The sequence below is a fragment of the Paramisgurnus dabryanus genome, chromosome 15, assembly GCF_030506205.2.
Source record: "Paramisgurnus dabryanus chromosome 15, PD_genome_1.1, whole genome shotgun sequence".
Lineage (NCBI taxonomy): Eukaryota > Metazoa > Chordata > Actinopteri > Cypriniformes > Cobitidae > Paramisgurnus > Paramisgurnus dabryanus.
Genome location: NC_133351.1, coordinates 35,427,392 through 35,451,966, shown reverse-complemented (window position 1 = coordinate 35,451,966; position 24,575 = coordinate 35,427,392). Strand labels below are relative to the sequence as shown.

The 24,575-nt window shown below is 35.4% G+C and overlaps 1 protein-coding gene across 5 annotated transcripts in view; it reads left to right on the top strand.

Moving 5' to 3' along the window:
* The window catches only part of kalrna (kalirin RhoGEF kinase a), a 221,492-nt gene that overhangs the window by 172,096 nt on the left and 24,821 nt on the right, over window positions 1-24,575 (top strand). For 4 of the 5 annotated variants that reach the window (XM_065293264.1, XM_065293263.1, XM_065293262.1 and 1 more), the window contains exon 35: window positions 22,977-23,242. In XM_065293264.1, coding sequence (XP_065149336.1) covers window positions 22,977-23,242 — 266 coding nt within the window. Of the gene's footprint in view, window positions 1-2,826; window positions 2,953-22,976; window positions 23,243-24,575 lie in introns of those variants that run through there. The other variant, XM_065293266.1, reaches the window with a different exon arrangement.

Here is a 24,575-nt window from a genome sequence, read left to right as displayed (position 1 = left end):
TGTGACAACTAACCCTGCTGTGTAAAAATTTTTCAATTCCAGCTATCAGTTACTAGGAGTTGTTGACATGTTTCGAAATGTCACCCTACTCAGAAATAATACAAAACAAAAGATGAAGAAATGTACTTTTATGCCTCCAAAACACTCTTTGTTCAATATCTTAACCAAAACACATCAAAACTTTTCACAAATTCACAGGAGATCTTCTGACAGTAAGAAAAAAAAGATCAAAAGCACAACTTGCTCGTCCCTGTAGAAATATGGAAAGTAGCTGCGTTACAATTAACCCTGCGTTGGTTTGTGCCCCGCTCACCTCTACTTTATACATACAGCATTAATGATGTTTAGAAGATGATCTGCAATACATTTCCTATATTCAGTTAAAGTAAATCCAAAACGATTTGTTATTATTTTGATGATTTGTATAATGAAATTCGTAGTGAATCTGCTGATTTGTGTATTGTTTGCATTGTGACCATTAACATTTATTAGAGCCTAGTGAGGAAAATAAAAACTTACTGAGATCTATTCTGCATATTTCCACCATTCATGCGGTCATATCTGCTTATTACAGTTTAAAATGTGATTCATATCAATCTTTGTACAAGTTTACACCACACAGAAAACACAACACATGACTGGTGTAAAGTTTCCTGACTGCTCTTAGATTCCTCATAATAAACAGTATTAGTTGTGTCATGCTAAGCATCAATTAATAACCGTAACTAAAGTGCTGTTATTAAATGACTGAAAAATTGGAAAGCAAATTATTTTTGTCTTTTCTTGACTTCCTTCATTCCAGGAATAGTGTGATCAGTGATTCATGTGTTTTCAGGAATGCACCTGAAAATTGAAGCAGGTCAGGGTGTCATGTTCATAATATACCACCTTAAACTGAGGTGCCTTAAAAATAGCAAATAATTTAGATTTCCTTTTTCTCTTTTAAAATGTAAATGATTTCTGTGCCACATCATAGCTTTCTCTTTCAATACAGTGTTTTTGTCTCTTGAGACTGAGGTCAGATTAGATATTTCTGGTGTTGGTGTACAGACTAGAGGTGTTGATGTGAGACCATGAGTTGTGTCTGCATCTGTAATGTTGGGATTATTTTTAGTGTCTGCATGATTTGCATGGCTCCTCTCTGTTCTTGGAGGAAATTGTGTGAAGTAATAAGCATGGAGAAATCAGCTAAAAAATGCAAAGCGGCCTTAACACCTCGTGTAACAGCATGGAAATAATACCAGCATGATGTACTTCAGTACAACACTATACTGTATAAAGTATTCAGCTACGTTTTCTATACAGTAGTTAGTAAATTGTAACCCTTGTCCACAAACCAAGATATATGGGTCATTTTTTTTAATTAAGACAACACTGAAAAAAAATTATTCATTGAATTTAATCAATTTTTTAAGGTAAGTGGTTGCAATCAATTTATTTAAGCTACATTTAAACAAAAAAGATTAGTAACGTAAAATGAAATATAAAACTTTTGTTTAAATGTAGCTCAAATAAATTGATTGCAACCACTTACCTTAAAAAATTGATTAAATTCAATGAATAATTTTTTTCCGTTGATGTATGGTTTGTTAGAATAGGACAATATCTGGAGATACAACCATTTAAAAACCTGTAATCTGAGGGTGCAACAAAATCAAAATATTGAGAAAATCGCCTTTGAAATTGTCTAAATAAAGTCCTTTGCAACTGCATTCACTCTCAAAACATTTTTTATATGTTTACAGTAAAAATGTACAAAATATTTTCATGGAACATGATCTTTATTTGCTCTTTTGACTCATGCAAAGTATTGTTGGCTATTGCTACAAATTTATCCATGCCGATTAACACACAATTTCTTTTGTTTCAATCTCATTGGATGGGCCAAGTTTATAATTGTTATACAATAGTCGTCATACAGACACCTGTGACCAAATGCTGTATTAATTTTAATGGCCTATTGTACATTTAAAAGCTTTGCACCTGTGCTTGATAAAGGTCCTTGAAGTAAAATCTTCACTTTTGTCAGATTTAAACCACACAGTCTTTCTCCACTTTAATCACAGTAAAATATGTTGTTTTCTTTAACATTGGAAAATATTGTAATGTGTATAAAATGGATCCCAGACCAACAGGTGTACTCCGATCTGCCTCATGATTTTGAGATGAATTTAACCCCACAGTTTCCTGGCTTTTAAGGGCTTTCTGGGTGGAGCTAATGTATCTCACCAATCAGTACAACACAGGGTTTGGCTTTCGTTATTAGTTAAGTAAACTTCAATTCAAACAGTTGTGTTTTTTAGATTATTAGATAGAAATAGATGTTTAAATGCTTCCTTTTTGTATTATTTAGTGATTGTGATTCCTGTCATTCCTAACTTTTAGCAATGTGACACACACAGTCAGTGATTATGTAGTTTAACCTGCTGCCAGACAATAACAACAAGCCTCTCTTTTTCTGTTTCTCTTTCTCTGATCTAGTCTGTGATATTCCTTATAATCCTCACCTGTTTTCTGACTTCAGCTTTCAATATGAGTAAATCTTTCTTCATTTGGTCCAGTTTAGAAGTTCACCAGCAGTTTACTGCATGGCAATGCGGATTCCCTTTATCATCAGCTTTCCATTCAAGTGCTTTCAAAGACAGAAAAAAAAGTGAGAGAGAGATGGTCCAATGAGCACACTACAGCTGAACACATTGTCATGGGTTCACATTATCACGTCCAGCATACTGACTGCATTCATTGTAAGGAAAGCGAGTGAAACATGAGAGCGAGTGAGAGAGAGTTTTGTAGCTCCGCCCCTCAGAGTGATGTTAAAGTGAATGTGAATGGGCTGTAATGAGTCAGTCCTCTGAGATCGCTCACTGTGAGCAGTCATGAGGTGTGGTAAGGATGTTCACCCCTGTTGTGGATGGTTTCTTGCTAAATGCTGCTGTTGTTGTCGTGTGCCAGGTGAGCTTCATGGTCTTCTAGATCTGATGCTGTTTACAGAGTCAATATACTTCCAAACTTACGTGTGTGAATGCATGCAGCTACTTTAGTTGGTTAATCATTTTTTTTACGTGATGAATAAGATCAACTTTAAATGAGATGTTAGATTTGTTACTTTCACTCACTTGCATAAAGTTTGGACTGAATATATGTTTTCCTTGCATGTCTGTCTCTGTCATGTTTATGCAGAGATTATTTGAATGATAATTAATAAATTAAATAATGATATAAAAATTGCTTTGTTTACTTCACACATTACTTTAAATAGGTAAAACAAGCACTTATAAGAGTATGCAGATCTGTAATATGGGCATAAATAGATTATTGATTTATTTGTTTAACATTTTTGATAAGTGCATAATTTCATTTAGTTTTACTTTATCACTTCATAACTACTACAACTTAGAAATATGTGGGTGTGTTTCTTGATCTTGCTCAACAATGTGACTTGTTTAATTTGTTTAGATTTTTGCCTGTGTGGATGGGTGACATACAGTATATGTGAGCTTTTCGACATCAAAGATGTATATAAAGGAAAGCATTGATATATGGTGTTTGTAGATTTTCTTCATTATTTTAATCATCGTTCAGCTTGTGTATACATATTTAAATAGTCATGTGGTGTGACAGACTTATCTGTGTAACACTGTACCTTAAACAACATTTATATTTAGTGAGAAAAAAACAATGCAATTTGTCTTAGGGAGGCAATGATTTGAGAGTGTTATGGATAGTAACTATTAGCTTAAAGTTTCAGCATTTTATAGAGACACATTTGTAGCTGTTCAGGGAGAGAGAAAAGGTCAGACTTGACATGTTCCTGTCAAGTACTCTTGGAAATCGTTTACAGATGTTTCTTAAGGGTGTGAGGGACGTTTGGAAGATGAGGTCATGTATGATGAAGAAGAATCATATCATCTATCCACCTTGTGCTGCAGCAGAGGTGTGTTTTGGTTATAGAGTAGAGTGCTGCAGGGATGACGTATGTTTGTAGGCCAAACCCGTGAGCGAGTATCGTCCCCAAAGTCAGTGGGATTTTTGAATGGGGTTTTGGTTAAAGACCATAAATAGGATCTTCAGTTAACATGCCCACGGTATTTTCACGCTTTATTCTATGACATTAAACACATATCACTCGTGTCTTTTTAAAGCTTTACAAGTGTTTTGTGTAGATCTATTGGTGAGACTTACTAACCCTAAACTCATAGGGAAGCTACAGTAGCCACCACAGGACAAACACGTCATCGTCTCAGAACACACAGTGACAAAGCAAACTCTGAAGAGCAGTTTGTCTGTATAGGGCTACTGTAGAAACATGACAGTGACCTCCATTTAAGGTGACCCATGGTGTATGTAGATAAAAACGTCTCATTCCAAGGTAATAAAAACAATATAGGTTATTTAGTTACTTCTTTATACACCACTGATAAAATATATTATGTATATTCAACTTGATCTCATGAAGATGCATGTGTATTTTTACTTAAAGTGTGGTTGTACCACATGGACATTTTAATTACGTTTAAATACACTGGAACATATAATATCCATATGTTGACAGGACTAATTTAACTATTTGCATATTAAAAGCTTTACAGACGTACATAATTTATACGTACTATTCATAAATTCAAAAATTACTGCAGGCATTGGCGTTTCTTACTCATATTATTGACATATTTTCAGTCGTATTTTATTAGTTCACTGTAATGCACATCTTTAAAATTCATACAATTGCGAGGAACAAATCCAAATTTAGCCCTTTATCCAGCGATCTTGATCTCAGTTCTCATCAGCGATCGTAAACAACAAATAGTTTGTTATTCATTTAAATTCAAGTATTGCTCCTCAAGAAGCTTTAAGACACATTACTTTACGGCAATGATAACAAACGCTCATTGGCTCTTGTGTCCTACTTCAAAAATTGCAACATTGCCGTCTTTCAGTTGACGTACTTTTAAAATGTGAAATGCACACCTTGACAGAGAGAAGCAGGATTAATGTTCTGGTGGATTAATAACTGTAATATTTCTCTGTACTTCATCATAAACTCCAGAGAGGACCACGGCTGCAGCACATCCTCATTTTAATAGCTTTTGGTTCTGCTTTTGAAATTTCGCAATAATTAAGATATTGTGATTACACTTGTCTGTCTGTTATGCTTTTATTTCTAACATGATTTTAATAAACTGCTTTGAGTAGGTTTAGGAGTAGGACTGCATTAGCGGCTCCTATATCTTTTCAATTCTATATTGTTACTAAAAATGTCCCAGAAATTTTTGTCCAGTATGTTGCAGTCCATAGAATATATATATATATATTTTTTACTTTTAACATAATCGATAAAAGGGTTAAATGTTTATTTTATACTCGATCTTTATGGTATAAAAGATTTGTAAATGTTTTGTTTTGTAGCTGTAAATACGTAATAATGCTACAAATAAATGTTGCAAATACGTCTTTATTGTATGCTTCAGCATTTAAACGTACAAAAAATGATGTTTAGTGGTTTTGAAAGTTACGTATTAATACTACATATTAACAGAGACCAGGCTAATATATTATACTGCATGTCTGTCAAGAGATCTTTCTAAAAGTTACGCAGTGCACCTTCAAAGAGTGGTTGCTAGTAGTTGTAACGGGGGAGCATTCGTCAAACTTTTATGACCCCCTCCCCCACCCGGTGACAGTTGCTATCTGACAGGTCGTTTTTATGACCCTTTGACAGGGGGGCGGGACCATCAATCAAAATCTGTACAAGTTGTCAACTTTAGACAGAAAGTATTTAATGGTTTTATTGCCGGTCATTTAGAGTGATTGTTTTTCCTGAGTGTGTTTTATGTTAAGCGTATGGTGTCATGTTTAATGACGGCTCGTGTTTCGACATTTACTGTTTATTGACATTTGATGTCAGATCTCAACCATCCTCCCACCTTTGCTCGCCCCGTGCGCTTCTCAATACTGACTTTCACACCGCGGGTGTGTTGTTGAATCTAAAGTTTTGCAACAGCATAAGTTTATTTAAAGGCAATCACTAATCATATATATATATATATATATTAGATGTACCAGGCTACGCTTAAAGCCGATGTTTTCTATCGAGCTATAGTTTCTGATCAGACACAAAGTCTGAACTAAATAAAATTTTAAACGGTTCACGAAGTCCGGGAATCTTTTCATGACCTGGTCTACAGTTTCACGCGTATTAAAGATCCGGCGGTGTCTGACAAAGCGTCGGGTGATTGTTCATATCTGTCATTTAAAATAAAGTTAATAAATGTAATTCTGTCCACTATGGCAAAATAGGAATTTATTTTAGATTTAGACAAATCATGAACAATGCTACGATTAAAACATTTGTTTGTAACATCACAAGTTATTTAATGAAATATTCCGTATACGTGTATAGTTTAAGCAATGATCTGAGCCATAACCTTCGGAGCCGGCAATACTATAATCTTTAGACAAAAGTCTAAACTAAATACAATTTTAAACGATTCATGAGTTCCGTGAATCTTTTCATGACCTGCTCTATAGTTTCACGCGTATTAAAGATCCGGCGGTGCCTGACAAAGCGCAGGGTGAGTGTTCATATATGCCGTTTTAAATTAAAGTTAATAAATGTAATTCTGTCCACTATGGCAAAATAGGAGTTTTATTTTAGATTTAGAGGATTCTTTAATCATGTCTATGATTAAGACATGTGTATACGTGCACCGATGGTGACAGAGACCTTATATCTGACGTTAAGAAACTTTTAAAAGATTAAAGACGTGTTCATCCATCTTAGGAGGTTTTTATTTTTAATTAAATGATTCTTAAAACCATGTGTGAAAAGGTGTATATTATACAAAGAGTCTTACATTGTCTGCTCTGACAAAAATAAAATATTATTTTAGATTTTATGTCAATTGACTGCGTGTATGACAAATATAGTTTGATATATACGTTTGTATTGGCAAGAGACTTCTGTAAAGTCACGCAAGAATAAATATTTTAGTTGTAACTGGTTAACCTTAAATGTACTATTATCTATTTAACTATAAGCTATATTTTACTGAACAGCCTCAAAGTTTCTGATGCTGAACTTATGACCGTATGTGATAGATATTTCACAGCAGGGTCAGTTTGTAATCTAGGTAGAGTCTTTTAAAACTGTAATGGTAAAATGTAATATGGACACTCTGTCAAAAATAAAGCATTTGTTTGTAACAAATTATTTAATGAAATATTCAGCAGTGGTATAGCGATGAACAGTGCCAAAACCACCGGGGACACCAATAACACATTCTTTAGACTAAAGGCTATTTATTTTAAACTAAATAAAAGTTTAATCTTTTCAGACATAGTATTCTGATCACACCATTAGATCGCGCTCCGGCGTTTATAATAGAGAACATACGCGGATGAGTGTTCATATCCACAGTTAAGAAACTTTTAAACGATTAAAAACACTATCATATCATTTTCTGAGTTTGTTTTAAATTAATGACATCTTAAAATCAACTGTGAATATGTGTTTATTACACAATAAAATGTAATTCTGTCCGCTCCGGTATAATAGGGGTTTTATTTTAGATTGGGACTTTCTTTAACCAAAGGCTCTGATTAAAACATGTGAATGCGTGTACCAACGTTGCCAGAAAACGTACGCTGATGCGCTCATATATCTGGCGTTAAGAGCCTTTTAAACGTTTTAAGACATTTCACCCTATTCTGAGTTTAATTCATTAATGTCATCTAATATCCAAGTGTACATGTCTATTTACGATAAATGTAACACGGTACACATTTGTCAAAATAAAAGGGTTCTTGAACATGTTATTCCAGTGGGTGTTTCTTGTTTTGCGAGTGTTCGACATATTTATTGATGTGGAAAAAGTTTGTTGTTTGGACGAGCAGTTTCAGTCTCTCTCTCTCTCTCTCTCTCTCTCTCTCTCTCTCTCTCTCTCGCTCTCTCACTCTCTATCACCAGGCCGCTATCAACCAGCAGACAACCCCCAGATGTCTGGACAGAGGGAGTGTTGGTAAAATAAAAGAAACTCAGCCCCCCATTGTCAAAAAGTAAAAGGCTTATTTTAGATTTCAGGCTTCATTACTCAGATACAGATTAAAGCATGTTATTTCTTATTCGTAATTTAAAGAAACTTAGAAGTTTTAAGACATTTCATCACACATCCTATGATGACATAAACCCTTGTGTTAGCCCTTAGAGGACAACAAAACGGGTGCAAATATTATTTATCAACGTTTGACGTTGTTATAAACCAGGTTGTCACATACGTGACAACAATCATTGCTTTAAAGACAAAACATTTAACAAATTTGACATTTTGTTAAACATGGTTGTGTGCGTCCACAAACACAACATCAGTTAGGACATGGTTCTACATAATATTAAAATCACGGGCTTACGTTAAATAGGTAAACCTTAATTTTTTACTAAATAAAATAAAAATAAACTATTTTAACATATTATCTGATATTAGGTTAGGTTTAAGATGAATTAGTGTCTATAGCTTTACGAATTACATCGTAAAACCCCCAGCGGATATGGTGTGTGCGTGTGCGTGTGCGCGTGTGCAATGGCTGTTATCACGTGGTGCGGACCGAACGACCAACGCTGCGGGGGTTGTGAAGCGAAGAATGAGTTCAGATGAGAAGTTTTTCCTTCTGAACACAGAACCTTTACCAAAAACGTAACCCGGATTAACACATCACAGAACAATTTGAACAACCGTGTCGGATTCGTACACACCAGAGGTCTGTTTTATGTTTTGCAGAAACTGTGGAAGCTTTTGATGCTGCCAAGGTGTCCGAATTCGCAAACAAACTATCAAACGCAACGCGGCGGAAACAGTGGACACGATCCTTTTGTTGCTGAGAAAGCGATTGAACTCAGAAACAAACAAGCAAGCAAAGTTGTCTACGAAACTACAGATTCTTGAAAAAGATGGCACAAAGATCATTCGAACGACTACGCAATGGCCAGATGGGGTATGTGTACGGGACCGACCTTTTTAAAGATATGCTTAAAAAGAACTACAAGCGCGAGATGTCCAATCTACTATGTACTGTGATATACAAAGAGGCCAATGTGTGCATGCCTCCAAACTATTGCGAATCTAACGCCGGTCGTGTAACCAGACTCAAGGAAAAAACAGATGGTGTGAAAATTATAGATGGCTCTTTCAATAACATTGTACAGACAGTTGTACAGGCCCAAGAGGAACCCCGTGTGATTATTAGAAAGGCCCTAGAGATATTTTATGAATGTGACGAGGCCGAGTTCTACATCATCAATATCATACTTATGTCGGCCTTTGTAATTGACGTATGCATTGATATCCTTGTAAAGAAACGAGAAATTAATGTGTGTGAAATCATAGAAAATGCCGTAGATTTCATGTTTGAAAAGGGTCTTGGATCATGCATGCACTTTCTATGGTATCTAGATAATATCATAACGTTTAATGATGACTAAAAAACCAAACCTGTGAGCCAATGGTATATTTTACGCAAGTTTTACAGTTGTTTTTTAGTTTTCCAAAAGTTTCATTCTGTTTTATTTTTTACTCAACATTATGATGGCAATCCATGTCCGTCAACAATTGTATACTTTAACAAAAACTACGTTCTAGTAGTTTCAATGTATGGTCACTGTTGTTTTTCATCATTGATTTTGTTTACTGCTTATGTTTTTGTTTTTTTTTTGTATGTTTTGCTGTACCGGTTTCATAAAAACAAAAAATATACAAGGATTTTTGGTCTTAATGTCTGTGTTGTTACCATTAGAACATTTAGACATCTTGTTCAGACAACGTGTGACATTGCTCATTCTTCATATGTTTTTGCAAATCCACACAGAGAAATGTGAAAGATTAATAGAAATTACATGTGGCTACATCACATGTTTTTTCAGAGGCGTAAAAATAAAAGTCAACAGTGTTAGTATGGGAATCTAAAACAGCACATGCACGATATGATCCTAATTTTGTTACCTGACGTCTGTCACATAGTCAAAGATCATCTACTTCATGTCTCTACGAATCCTGACAGAGTTTTAGTTTCATATACACAACACATCAAATGTAAACCACGGTAAACTAAATACATTTGACAGCCAAGATCTCTAATTTTCATCATCAAACATCACTCACTTTTAAGGTACCGAAAGGTTTTTGTTTAATTTAGTTTAACTCAACACTGAAATTTTAGTTTAAGCACACAGAAATGCACAGATTTTACGTTTTCAGTATTCATGTGTACATCACATGGTGATTTCAGTCTCTACTAGATCGATGATCTAACAATATTAGCTACAAATGTTAGCTCTGATTTCACAAAACATCCATTTACATTCAAAACCTATGGATTCAACGCCTTAAAGTCATCATTTTTATTTCGTTCACATCAACAGCACCAATATTTTTGAATGTGCAAACTGATTTACTTCGTTTTAAACATGTTTGTGCGGTTTCGGTCTAGATTTTATAGAAAACTTCAGAACATGACACCGTTTTAACATTTACAAAATGAAACATTTTACTTTTAAGTGTCCCCCATGAGTATATGTTGCTGCGACAAATACTTTTGATTGTTTGGAAATTATATGATTGCAGAGAAACAACGCAAAAGTTTTGAACTTTAACATAATTTTATATGGGTCCTGATTTTTAAAAACAGTAAGATGTAATGTTTCTTACACACAGATCTAAACACATCACAAGTCTGAATGTTTAATAACATAAAAACCTGTATGTAAAGGTTTGTTGACGTATTTTAGACACAAGCTGTTTATTTTAATCTTTAAACAAATGTGTATGACAAAAGTTGTACTGCCTGAACTGCCACTAAGGGTCGATGCCGAAATGTTAAATCTAAGTATTTGCAAAACAACCTGCACCAACATATAGATGTTTTCAATCTAATGGTAACGGTTTTAAATGTGATCAAACTACACTAGTCAACATTTGAAGTGGATCAAAAACATTCACCAAATTTGTCCTAAAACAAGAACAGGTATTGGATATTGGTTTTTAAGAAAACTTTTAGAAAAGGTTTTGATCCACTTCAAATGTTGACTAGTGTAGTTTGATCACATTTAAAACCGTTACCATTAGATTGAAAACATCTATATGTTGGTGCAGGTTGTTTTGCAAATACTTAGATTTAACATTTCGGCATCGACCCTTAGTGGCAGTTCAGGCAGTACAACTTTTGTCATACACATTTGTTTAAAGATTAAAATAAACAGCTTGTGTCTAAAATACGTCAACAAACCTTTACATACAGGTTTTTATGTTATTAAACATTCAGACTTGTGATGTGTTTAGATCTGTGTGTAAGAAACATTACATCTTACTGTTTTTAAAAATCAGGACCCATATAAAATTATGTTAAAGTTCAAAACTTTTGCGTTGTTTCTCTGCAATCATATAATTTCCAAACAATCAAAAGTATTTGTCGCAGCAACATATACTCATGGGGGACACTTAAAAGTAAAATGTTTCATTTTGTAAATGTTAAAACGGTGTCATGTTCTGAAGTTTTCTATAAAATCTAGACCGAAACCGCACAAACATGTTTAAAACGAAGTAAATCAGTTTGCACATTCAAAAATATTGGTGCTGTTGATGTGAACGAAATAAAAATGATGACTTTAAGGCGTTGAATCCATAGGTTTTGAATGTAAATGGATGTTTTGTGAAATCAGAGCTAACATTTGTAGCTAATATTGTTAGATCATCGATCTAGTAGAGACTGAAATCACCATGTGATGTACACATGAATACTGAAAACGTAAAATCTGTGCATTTCTGTGTGCTTAAACTAAAATTTCAGTGTTGAGTTAAACTAAATTAAACAAAAACCTTTCGGTACCTTAAAAGTGAGTGATGTTTGATGATGAAAATTAGAGATCTTGGCTGTCAAATGTATTTAGTTTACCGTGGTTTACATTTGATGTGTTGTGTATATGAAACTAAAACTCTGTCAGGATTCGTAGAGACATGAAGTAGATGATCTTTGACTATGTGACAGACGTCAGGTAACAAAATTAGGATCATATCGTGCATGTGCTGTTTTAGATTCCCATACTAACACTGTTGACTTTTATTTTTACGCCTCTGAAAAAACATGTGATGTAGCCACATGTAATTTCTATTAATCTTTCACATTTCTCTGTGTGGATTTGCAAAAACATATGAAGAATGAGCAATGTCACACGTTGTCTGAACAAGATGTCTAAATGTTCTAATGGTAACAACACAGACATTAAGACCAAAAATCCTTGTATATTTTTTGTTTTTATGAAACCGGTACAGCAAAACATACAAAAAAAAAACAAAAACATAAGCAGTAAACAAAATCAATGATGAAAAACAACAGTGACCATACATTGAAACTACTAGAACGTAGTTTTTGTTAAAGTATACAATTGTTGACGGACATGGATTGCCATCATAATGTTGAGTAAAAAATAAAACAGAATGAAACTTTTGGAAAACTAAAAAACAACTGTAAAACTTGCGTAAAATATACCATTGGCTCACAGGTTTGGTTTTTTAGTCATCATTAAACGTTATGATATTATCTAGATACCATAGAAAGTGCATGCATGATCCAAGACCCTTTTCAAACATGAAATCTACGGCATTTTCTATGATTTCACACACATTAATTTCTCGTTTCTTTACAAGGATATCAATGCATACGTCAATTACAAAGGCCGACATAAGTATGATATTGATGATGTAGAACTCGGCCTCGTCACATTCATAAAATATCTCTAGGGCCTTTCTAATAATCACACGGGGTTCCTCTTGGGCCTGTACAACTGTCTGTACAATGTTATTGAAAGAGCCATCTATAATTTTCACACCATCTGTTTTTTCCTTGAGTCTGGTTACACGACCGGCGTTAGATTCGCAATAGTTTGGAGGCATGCACACATTGGCCTCTTTGTATATCACAGTACATAGTAGATTGGACATCTCGCGCTTGTAGTTCTTTTTAAGCATATCTTTAAAAAGGTCGGTCCCGTACACATACCCCATCTGGCCATTGCGTAGTCGTTCGAATGATCTTTGTGCCATCTTTTTCAAGAATCTGTAGTTTCGTAGACAACTTTGCTTGCTTGTTTGTTTCTGAGTTCAATCGCTTTCTCAGCAACAAAAGGATCGTGTCCACTGTTTCCGCCGCGTTGCGTTTGATAGTTTGTTTGCGAATTCGGACACCTTGGCAGCATCAAAAGCTTCCACAGTTTCTGCAAAACATAAAACAGACCTCTGGTGTGTACGAATCCGACACGGTTGTTCAAATTGTTCTGTGATGTGTTAATCCGGGTTACGTTTTTGGTAAAGGTTCTGTGTTCAGAAGGAAAAACTTCTCATCTGAACTCATTCTTCGCTTCACAACCCCCGCAGCGTTGGTCGTTCGGTCCGCACCACGTGATAACAGCCATTGCACACGCGCACACGCACACGCACACACCATATCCGCTGGGGGTTTTACGATGTAATTCGTAAAGCTATAGACACTAATTCATCTTAAACCTAACCTAATATCAGATAATATGTTAAAATAGTTTATTTTTATTTTATTTAGTAAAAAATTAAGGTTTACCTATTTAACGTAAGCCCGTGATTTTAATATTATGTAGAACCATGTCCTAACTGATGTTGTGTTTGTGGACGCACACAACCATGTTTAACAAAATGTCAAATTTGTTAAATGTTTTGTCTTTAAAGCAATGATTGTTGTCACGTATGTGACAACCTGGTTTATAACAACGTCAAACGTTGATAAATAATATTTGCACCCGTTTTGTTGTCCTCTAAGGGCTAACACAAGGGTTTATGTCATCATAGGATGTGTGATGAAATGTCTTAAAACTTCTAAGTTTCTTTAAATTACGAATAAGAAATAACATGCTTTAATCTGTATCTGAGTAATGAAGCCTGAAATCTAAAATAAGCCTTTTACTTTTTGACAATGGGGGGCTGAGTTTCTTTTATTTTACCAACACTCCCTCTGTCCAGACATCTGGGGGTTGTCTGCTGGTTGATAGCGGCCTGGTGATAGAGAGTGAGAGAGCGAGAGAGAGAGAGAGAGAGAGAGAGAGAGAGAGAGAGAGAGAGACTGAAACTGCTCGTCCAAACAACAAACTTTTTCCACATCAATAAATATGTCGAACACTCGCAAAACAAGAAACACCCACTGGAATAACATGTTCAAGAACCCTTTTATTTTGACAAATGTGTACCGTGTTACATTTATCGTAAATAGACATGTACACTTGGATATTAGATGACATTAATGAATTAAACTCAGAATAGGGTGAAATGTCTTAAAACGTTTAAAAGGCTCTTAACGCCAGATATATGAGCGCATCAGCGTACGTTTTCTGGCAACGTTGGTACACGCATTCACATGTTTTAATCAGAGCCTTTGGTTAAAGAAAGTCCCAATCTAAAATAAAACCCCTATTATACCGGAGCGGACAGAATTACATTTTATTGTGTAATAAACACATATTCACAGTTGATTTTAAGATGTCATTAATTTAAAACAAACTCAGAAAATGATATGATAGTGTTTTTAATCGTTTAAAAGTTTCTTAACTGTGGATATGAACACTCATCCGCGTATGTTCTCTATTATAAACGCCGGAGCGCGATCTAATGGTGTGATCAGAATACTATGTCTGAAAAGATTAAACTTTTATTTAGTTTAAAATAAATAGCCTTTAGTCTAAAGAATGTGTTATTGGTGTCCCCGGTGGTTTTGGCACTGTTCATCGCTATACCACTGCTGAATATTTCATTAAATAATTTGTTACAAACAAATGCTTTATTTTTGACAGAGTGTCCATATTACATTTTACCATTACAGTTTTAAAAGACTCTACCTAGATTACAAACTGACCCTGCTGTGAAATATCTATCACATACGGTCATAAGTTCAGCATCAGAAACTTTGAGGCTGTTCAGTAAAATATAGCTTATAGTTAAATAGATAATAGTACATTTAAGGTTAACCAGTTACAACTAAAATATTTATTCTTGCGTGACTTTACAGAAGTCTCTTGCCAATACAAACGTATATATCAAACTATATTTGTCATACACGCAGTCAATTGACATAAAATCTAAAATAATATTTTATTTTTGTCAGAGCAGACAATGTAAGACTCTTTGTATAATATACACCTTTTCACACATGGTTTTAAGAATCATTTAATTAAAAATAAAAACCTCCTAAGATGGATGAACACGTCTTTAATCTTTTAAAAGTTTCTTAACGTCAGATATAAGGTCTCTGTCACCATCGGTGCACGTATACACATGTCTTAATCATAGACATGATTAAAGAATCCTCTAAATCTAAAATAAAACTCCTATTTTGCCATAGTGGACAGAATTACATTTATTAACTTTAATTTAAAACGGCATATATGAACACTCACCCTGCGCTTTGTCAGGCACCGCCGGATCTTTAATACGCGTGAAACTATAGAGCAGGTCATGAAAAGATTCACGGAACTCATGAATCGTTTAAAATTGTATTTAGTTTAGACTTTTGTCTAAAGATTATAGTATTGCCGGCTCCGAAGGTTATGGCTCAGATCATTGCTTAAACTATACACGTATACGGAATATTTCATTAAATAACTTGTGATGTTACAAACAAATGTTTTAATCGTAGCATTGTTCATGATTTGTCTAAATCTAAAATAAATTCCTATTTTGCCATAGTGGACAGAATTACATTTATTAACTTTATTTTAAATGACAGATATGAACAATCACCCGACGCTTTGTCAGACACCGCCGGATCTTTAATACGCGTGAAACTGTAGACCAGGTCATGAAAAGATTCCCGGACTTCGTGAACCGTTTAAAATTTTATTTAGTTCAGACTTTGTGTCTGATCAGAAACTATAGCTCGATAGAAAACATCGGCTTTAAGCGTAGCCTGGTACATCTAATATATATATATATATATATGATTAGTGATTGCCTTTAAATAAACTTATGCTGTTGCAAAACTTTAGATTCAACAACACACCCGCGGTGTGAAAGTCAGTATTGAGAAGCGCACGGGGCGAGCAAAGGTGGGAGGATGGTTGAGATCTGACATCAAATGTCAATAAACAGTAAATGTCGAAACACGAGCCGTCATTAAACATGACACCATACGCTTAACATAAAACACACTCAGGAAAAACAATCACTCTAAATGACCGGCAATAAAACCATTAAATACTTTCTGTCTAAAGTTGACAACTTGTACAGATTTTGATTGATGGTCCCGCCCCCCTGTCAAAGGGTCATAAAAACGACCTGTCAGATAGCAACTGTCACCGGGTGGGGGAGGGGGTCATAAAAGTTTGACGAATGCTCCCCCGTTACAACTACTGTTGCTTACAAGTTGCTACATGGGATTACACGAGATGCATTTAGACTTTAAAATTCATAAAAGCTGTGTTAATCTGTGAAGATTGTTCTGTTGGACAAAACGTGTAAGCTTCAAGCTTTTAAACACAAGTTTATATTTTGCGATGATCAAAAAAATCTATAGGTAAAATGAATGGGCTTTCTGGTGAGGCAACCAGTGTCCCGCTAACAGAAATTTGTTATTTAAGTTATTTAAAGCATGATTATTTGTGTCTTGCATAGGTTTAACATCTCTCGCTCGTGTTTTCCACTTATATTCACTGTGGAAAACGCAGTACTGTGTGTTGTTTGCTTTCTTTTGTGTCATGGGTAGATCTGGGTCTGTTTGTCCGTGTGTGTTTGCGTTGATGATGGGGTAAAGTACCTCTCTGCTCCTGTGGATTAAAGTGCTTTCCCTCACTGATTAACTCACGACACCTCCCTGCGGAAACAGGGCTTAAAACACAGCCACTATTGTCATATTATCCCACAGGTTACAACCACAGAGGAATGTTTAGTGTATGATCATTAAATATATGAATGACCTGTGTTTTATCAGATTTTTTGGCATTAGTAGACATTCTAGAGTTTGGGCTTCTAAAATCTTTTGTAAAGCTTTAAAAAGATGGTAGGATGTTTACACACTCACTTTTTATTCTTTCTAGTTATCACAAAGTTGTCATTTTATCTAAAATGCCTTGGATTTAAGAGTTACCTGGGTATACTTCACTTTTTATGCATACACGAAAGTCAGCATACAGTGTGTGTGTGATGCAAATTACATCATCAGAATTTTCTTTGAACGTGTATGCCTGTGTGAATATGTGTACAGATGTATGTTGTATGAAGGCCAGGGAAGGTATTTTAAGGCAATTTGATGCAACACACATGTGATGAACACCTGATACAGTATGTATGAGTCAGATAAAGTATACTTTGCAAGACTATTATAAAAATATATACTTGTGCCTTCATTTTGTGCAGCGAGTCATCTAGAAAAGTAGAGTGATCAGTGAGAAGTGTTTAAAGTCGTGTGTGTGTGTGTGTGTGTGTGTGTGTGTGTGTGTGTGTGTGTGTGTGTGTGTGTGTGTGTGTGTGTGTGTGTGTGTGTGTGTGTGTGTGTGTGTGTGTGTGTGTGTGTGCAGCATCTGACAGTCAGCTGGAGAGCAGATACTGAGCTGCTGAGAATACATGTGAGAAACAATAGCTGGAGTATCTCCGTTACTTTTTATTGTTGTTGTGCTTTGATGAAAACAGTACAAAGTTTGCCCTTCGATTAAAGGAATAGATTACCTCAAAATGAAAAGTCAGCACTTATTTTACCATTCTACTGTAGGTGTATGACTTTCAGCCAAACACAGTCAGAGTTATATTAAATAATATCCTGGCTCTTTTAGCTTTGAATGTCAAAGTTTTTCAAAAACTCCAAAAAGTTCATCCATCCATCAGAAAGGCATCCATATGATTATTAAATGTCTTCTGAGGTGAAGTGATGGGTTTTTGTAAGGAAATATTTATATTACAAATGTTAGAAACTGCGTATGGCTGAATGCTTGTTCATGAGAGAGTTGAGAGGTCATGTAAAGGGTGACCTCTAACCCAACGTAACAAAAACCCATCGCTTCACTTCAGAAGATATTATTTCATATTACTCCTACTGTGTTTGGCTGAAAGAAGAAAGTCATATACACCTAAGATGGATTGAGGGTGAGTGCAATTTGGACTAATTTTCATTTTGGGGTGAACTATTCCTTTAAAGTTTCTCTCAATGCACGATTAGTTTTAGAAGTCTTGAGAATTTATGTTGTATGTGTAGGCAAACTTATCATCAACCAATCATAAGTCTATCATGCGTTTTACTTCTAACATGCTTTGAAACAAAGTGATTTTTTTCTTTTTCTCTTAAATTTTATGTTCACAAAATTCTAAGTTGCTTCACGAATGACGAACAAGCACCCCAAAATGCCAATAATTCTTAGCTATGACCCTGATAAATATCATTGTATCATTGCCATCAGGACATTTTACTACAGCAGGTGTAAAGAACTTCAGCCATAATATGAAAAATAATCTGTTAATGTGTAGCTCAGTATCTCTGCTCAGGGCTGATGTTGAACTCCGGCAGTCTTTGAAGACCACATTAAACCAAATCCTCTTTTCATCAAATGAGCTTTACTCGCTCTATGAAGGATGACATGGGAATTATTTCCTCAATGGTCTTTTTTTACTAAACTCTTGGGAAGTTTATGCTGCTGTAATGTAGAGTCAGCAGAAATGAGAGAAGTTGTCACTTAAAGCATGTGAAACTCCTCACCTATGACTGGAATGCTGCCGGTCCGGACTCTGTGTGTGTGTGTGTGTGTGTGTGTGTGTGTGTGTGTGTGTGTGTGTGTGTGTGTGTGTGTGTGTGTGTGTGTGTGTGTGTGTGTGTGTGTGTAAAGTATCTGGATAAAAGTGTTGGTTTTTGTTGACATTAGTGGAATGTTAAAGCGCAGACTCAACAGCAGATAAGAGAGGACTCATCTGCCCATTTGCTTCATTTAAGGTGAAACTATTTACTTGTTCCTCTGGATTTCAGAGAGTTGTGTAGGATGACACATTGTTTGGCAGATACGCTTGGCTTATGCTTTATGAAGGTTTATGAATGGATAGCAGTACTTATCATTTTACTATTTCAGCAGGTGTTGCAGTATATTTAAGCAATACATAAACACACAGTGGAGTACAGAATGATCAGATCTGAAGCACTAGAGAATTTAACTTAAATGTGCCAAAGAATGAATTGTAATAATCTGTTAAATTAATCTCTGATATCTACATAGATGGTTTGTGTCTTTATTAAATGTAAAGATTATCCAGAGATGGTTTAACATATCCATTTACAACCCTAGGATTTGCCTTTAGAATAAAATGGTCTATTATTACCTTATTTGAAAGGGTCATGAATAATAATGTTGAGCTCTGCTCTGATTGGCTGTTTCACAGAGCAGCTCCTTCAGTAGCTCTGTGTGTGTGTAAACAGATCTTATGTTTGAGTCTGTATAAGATGAAGATACAGATTTTGAGGAATAATCAATTGTTTTTGAGATTGTTAATAGATGTTTTTTTTTAGTATGGACCTGCAAAACGTAACTGTGACGCCAATAGTAGAACTACAGCCTAAACGCTAGCATATAGCATTAACTAGTGTATATAGCGCTAACTCAGTCACAACATAGTTTTTAGCATTGTAACAACATTGTAATTAATTTAATGTTGGAGTGTACATCTCAACTGTAACATCACAGTCTGTGTTATGTTGAGATTGGTCTGTTTTCCAGCGATCTTTTGCATGGACAAGGTTTACATAAGGAGGAAACAGTCGTATTTAAGGCTCACTTTATGTCATTATCATTTACAGAACTCTTATTATTCATCTATGCCAGTTATACATTGCAGTATACGTGTAACTATGTAGGACAATTGCTTTTTCCAAAAAAGTTTTTAACCCTTTCTGTTATGTTTCACGTTCGTATTACTCATTTTCAAAATTGTGAAGCATAGTGTCGTCACTTTGTCTGTTTATGAGAAGTGTAATGGTGTTGAAGCAGGAGAAGGGAGAGTCAATCATCATTTCACAACAGCATTGGAGACTCATATGGATAATTGTGTAAAATGCGTCTTCATCAGCATTATCCACACAAGAAATAGTTCCCCCTAAATGTATTTGAACTTTTAAATCACATTTAATGTTTGTTATCTACAGTAAGTGACATTTATTGATCAAAAAAGCATTTTATGAAAATATATGTATTAGGCTTAAAATAGTTGTCAAACATGTTCATAGTTAATGTGATGAACCTGTGTGAACTTGAGGGGACTCACATGAACCTGACCATGCATAGAGGTCATTGCAAAACTGATTAAAAGTGCAAATGAAAGAGAAGTAAGCCAGAGATTTGTAAATGTAGATTTTGCAGATGTCACTTGCTTTTAGTTATATTCTTATCTAATGCAATTACATTCAGACCTAACATTTAACCCTAACCACACTTTGAATTAAATTGAAAGATGTAATAGCATTAGTTACCAAAGTAAGGGTCCTGATGTATCTAAAGGCCAGAATGCTATCAAGACTTTGGTCTGAGGGTCTTTTGATGTGGTCATAGGGCTGGGCTGTACATCATCATACACTGTTTTAATAAAGGTGATTGCGCCCAAAATGCCCTGGTACCTCCTACAGTGCAACGGTTTCATGCATGTTTGAGTGTGATTCACATAGTTATAAGATCCAGGCACTGCTTTCTGTTGAGATGTGATGTGACCATTAATAAAAGAACAAAGAAGTCTCTCTCTGGAGAAGCGTGTGTGCGTGTGTGTACATGTGTGTACGTGTAAAGGGCAGTGTTTAATATCTGCTCTCTTGAGTCCACTCACAAGACGCTGTCGTCAGTAAGTGTGTGTGTGTGTTACGCAGGTTTGCTCTTCAGAAAGCACTGCGTTGCTAAAAAGAGACGCTGTAAGTGCGACAGCATGATTGCGAAGGAGATATTGCATTTTTTTTTTTTTCGAAAGGGAATGTCACAGTTATTACTTACTAACTGCTCACATGTTTCATCGAGCCTAACATGAGACAGAGATTTTGTTTAAAATGGGTCCTATTATGCCCTTTTGCAATGAGGTTTTGTTTGATTTTGATTTCAAAAATAGGTTTTTATGCTTAATATTTTTACATTATTCCATCACTTCTCTTCCCAGTCTCTCTCTCTACTAACACTGTTATGTATGAAGCCCCTTCTCCTGAAACCCTCTGATTGGTCAAGCTTCCCCAGTCTCTTGTGATTGGTCACCTACTTAAAGTGTGTGTCAGAAATGTTCCACCCCTTACTTTTGGACACGGCTACAACACATAACTAAAGAAGCTAAAACAAACCTCAACTCCCAAGCAGGAATTATTTAATTAATTATTTAACATTGTCATGTGACAACATATGAAGGAAGCACGTTGACGTTCTTAAAACGTCTCCCTTTGGAGTAGACTTTGAGCTTTGTAACTTTGCAAACTTTTTCATGCTGAAACATCAACATTATACACTAACAGAAGTTAAATGCATAATGGTTGCATTTTAAGGCCAGTTCATACCCTTGCATGCTTAAATTAACACCGAAATCATGGTTTTCTGTGTACTGTACTGTACTGTACTCACCCTCATGTTTCTGTCACAAGTGCTGTGATCAACTCTCACAAGGTCACCTTCTCTAATGAGTCACCCATTAAACCCTGTAGCCATTCTCAACACACACTTAACACAAGCACACAAAGATGTTATCAGCTCATGGTGCATTTTGATAGCGGTGTTTTTCAAGTAAAAGTACTGCTGAATAAACCTCAGTATGCTGAAAATGCCAAAATAAAAGGGACTTTTTACAGAAATGTAAATTGGATTATTACACTGATAATTAAACATCAACATGACACCAGAAAAAGTCTACGTTGTTTTATGTACAGAACATTAAATGTCAGTTCTGTGTTAAAAGCTTTATAGTATACTGCTGTTGATTATTACAAAAGTAATATCTGCAAATGCCTGGATAAAAGGTCCCGGTAATGTTAGGTATATTAAGAATGAGTGGGGCCTAGCACCAAGCCTTGAGGTACACCACAAATAGTTAATGCTTCACTGAATGCTAGAGACTTGAAGTAGTGGAGTGGAGTTCCCATGAGGGCCAGTGTTGTAAGGATAAATGAAAGGATCTGGTGATTTACAGTGTCAAAGTCAGCAGACATTAAGTATGGATTATATGGAAGAAGCTTTCATTAGCCACTGGATTTCAGTGATTAATAGCAGGATAGACTCTGGTGAATGTCAACATTTGAAGTGTAAATGGTCGTTGTCTAATAGTTTTCTCTGGGAAGGATAGAAGAGACCATATTGAAAACAATACTGTCTGTTTGTTTCTGTGGAAGAGGGCAGGTCTGTCGTTGTAGTGTTAATGTATGGGTTTTCAACAGTAGGGTTACCCGCTTAAATATAGTGGTGAATAATGCATTGATGATGACCAAATTAATATATATAATGCTACTAGAAGTTCTTAGAAAAGTAGTCACATCTCAAAATATACAATTAGATAATTTAGATTTAATGCACAGAGACAACAAGTAAACTATTTATATGGTATGTAGCATGATATGGTGCAGACAACAGCAGCTGGAAAGTGTTCGGGAGAAGCATTTTATCTGTCAAACTGTTTTTCTTAATGCTTTATAAAGCTACCACTGACCATTTGTTTAGAAAGAAGAGGACCACCCCACCAAACTAATCCTTACTCTAATTCTTATAGCAGTTTATTGAATATATTCCTTCTTGTTACATGTGGTTTTCTGTTTTTATATCCTTTTATAATCCTTATAAAAAAAATATATTTTTTTATATTTTCTGTATTGGCTTTGCAACAATGCACACAGAAATGAATATAAGCTTATAGAAATAAAATAAAACTGAATTTGAATAAAATTGCAATGCATTATTATTCTATTCAATCGTATCTCTTATTTTTATTCTGCAGACAACTATTCAGTTAGCGGTCCTGATGGAAAGACAGAGTCTGTGGCCACGTTGCAGCCGCAAGCATCCTTGAACTCCCTTCCGAGCAGCTCACCGGGACCCAAACGCTCAGGGAATACACTGAAGAAGTGGCTGACCAGCCCTGTACGACGCCTCAGTCACGGCAGCAACATCAAGAAGGTCCCTAGCAAACAGAAGCAGAAACGTGATGGGCGTAAGAGCATTGACATGGGGCCGCCTGAACTACAGGATGATGCTCTGGAGGAGGTAACTCAATCAGTTTGAACCATTACTGCTTATCTTTTCATTAGTAAGGCAGGGTAGGCATTTTTTCCAGAAATATTTTTGTTGTGCAGGTTGAAAATCTCTTCACATCCTGATAGCAATCACTAACTAAAGCGATCTTAATCCATTTTTTGTAAATACTGTATATATCTTCTGTGGTAGGGGCAGGATCATCAAATGTTTGTCAAATCAATGCATTGACTCACCCAATCCCGTCTATGGATGTATATGGATACATCTAAAGGTCACGTGTTACATACAGTATGTGAAACACACATCTGCGGACCATTTTAAACAATAAACTGACACAAAGACATTAAATAGTATTTATTTAACTAATTTATTTAACAAATAAACTTTCATTGTAAAGTGTTACTATTACTGTAGTCAACCTTAACTTTATCTTCATGTACAACAATTTATATAGCAGATATGTTATTCATTATTTAAGCAAGGTAAACAACATTACTGCAGCCTTCACATTTTTATTAATAATTAAACCGTCCGGCTTCAACTACACTAAGATAAAAAGTCATCTTAACATGTGTTTGTAGTTTCTCTTTCTGCAAGACCTGGTGAATGTTGACTTTGTTCTGTTCATTGATGTTAAGTCACTGTAAAGTGTTTAAGGGCATGAAAAAAGGAAAGTTTTTATCATCTTCCATCACGCTGAAAGTTATCGTAATGCAGTTAACGTATCATAATGCCGTTCAGTGCTATTTTACGTCTGGTCTAACAGCACACGGTGATGATGGACAGCAGCTTTAGCGTCAGAGCGTTTCATAAGCTCTCCTTCATTCACCAGCTTGAATTTTTTACGCAACCACGGCCTCGGAGAGAAAAGTAGGCCTGTTGTTCTGTAGTCTGTATCAGTGCGTTATTAAAGGGCTGCTGTTGCCCCAGCAGATCGGAGGGTGATGATCAGACCGACTCTTTACTCTCTCTGCCATATAATGGGATGATACAAAAGAGCCTCTGTGTTTTTGGAGCAGAGTATGTGAACAGCACCACAATGAACCACATTTACCATGACTGCTGTATTCCAGAGCTCCAGCACATTCCTCATCTCAGAGGATATCAGCTGTTGTACTGTAAAAGCAAAAACATAAGCAGTAAGCTCATCACTCAAGTTACTGGGATTTTACCACAATTAATCAGTGTTATTTGCAACAAATTGAGGTAAAATCACTGACACACAGTCTTATCAATGTAAAAAACACAATAACATTTTGTCATTTTAATTTATTTTAAACTTTGACTACATTTAGCTTATCACATTGCATTAAGCAATTTTAACTTGTTTTTATAAGTTATC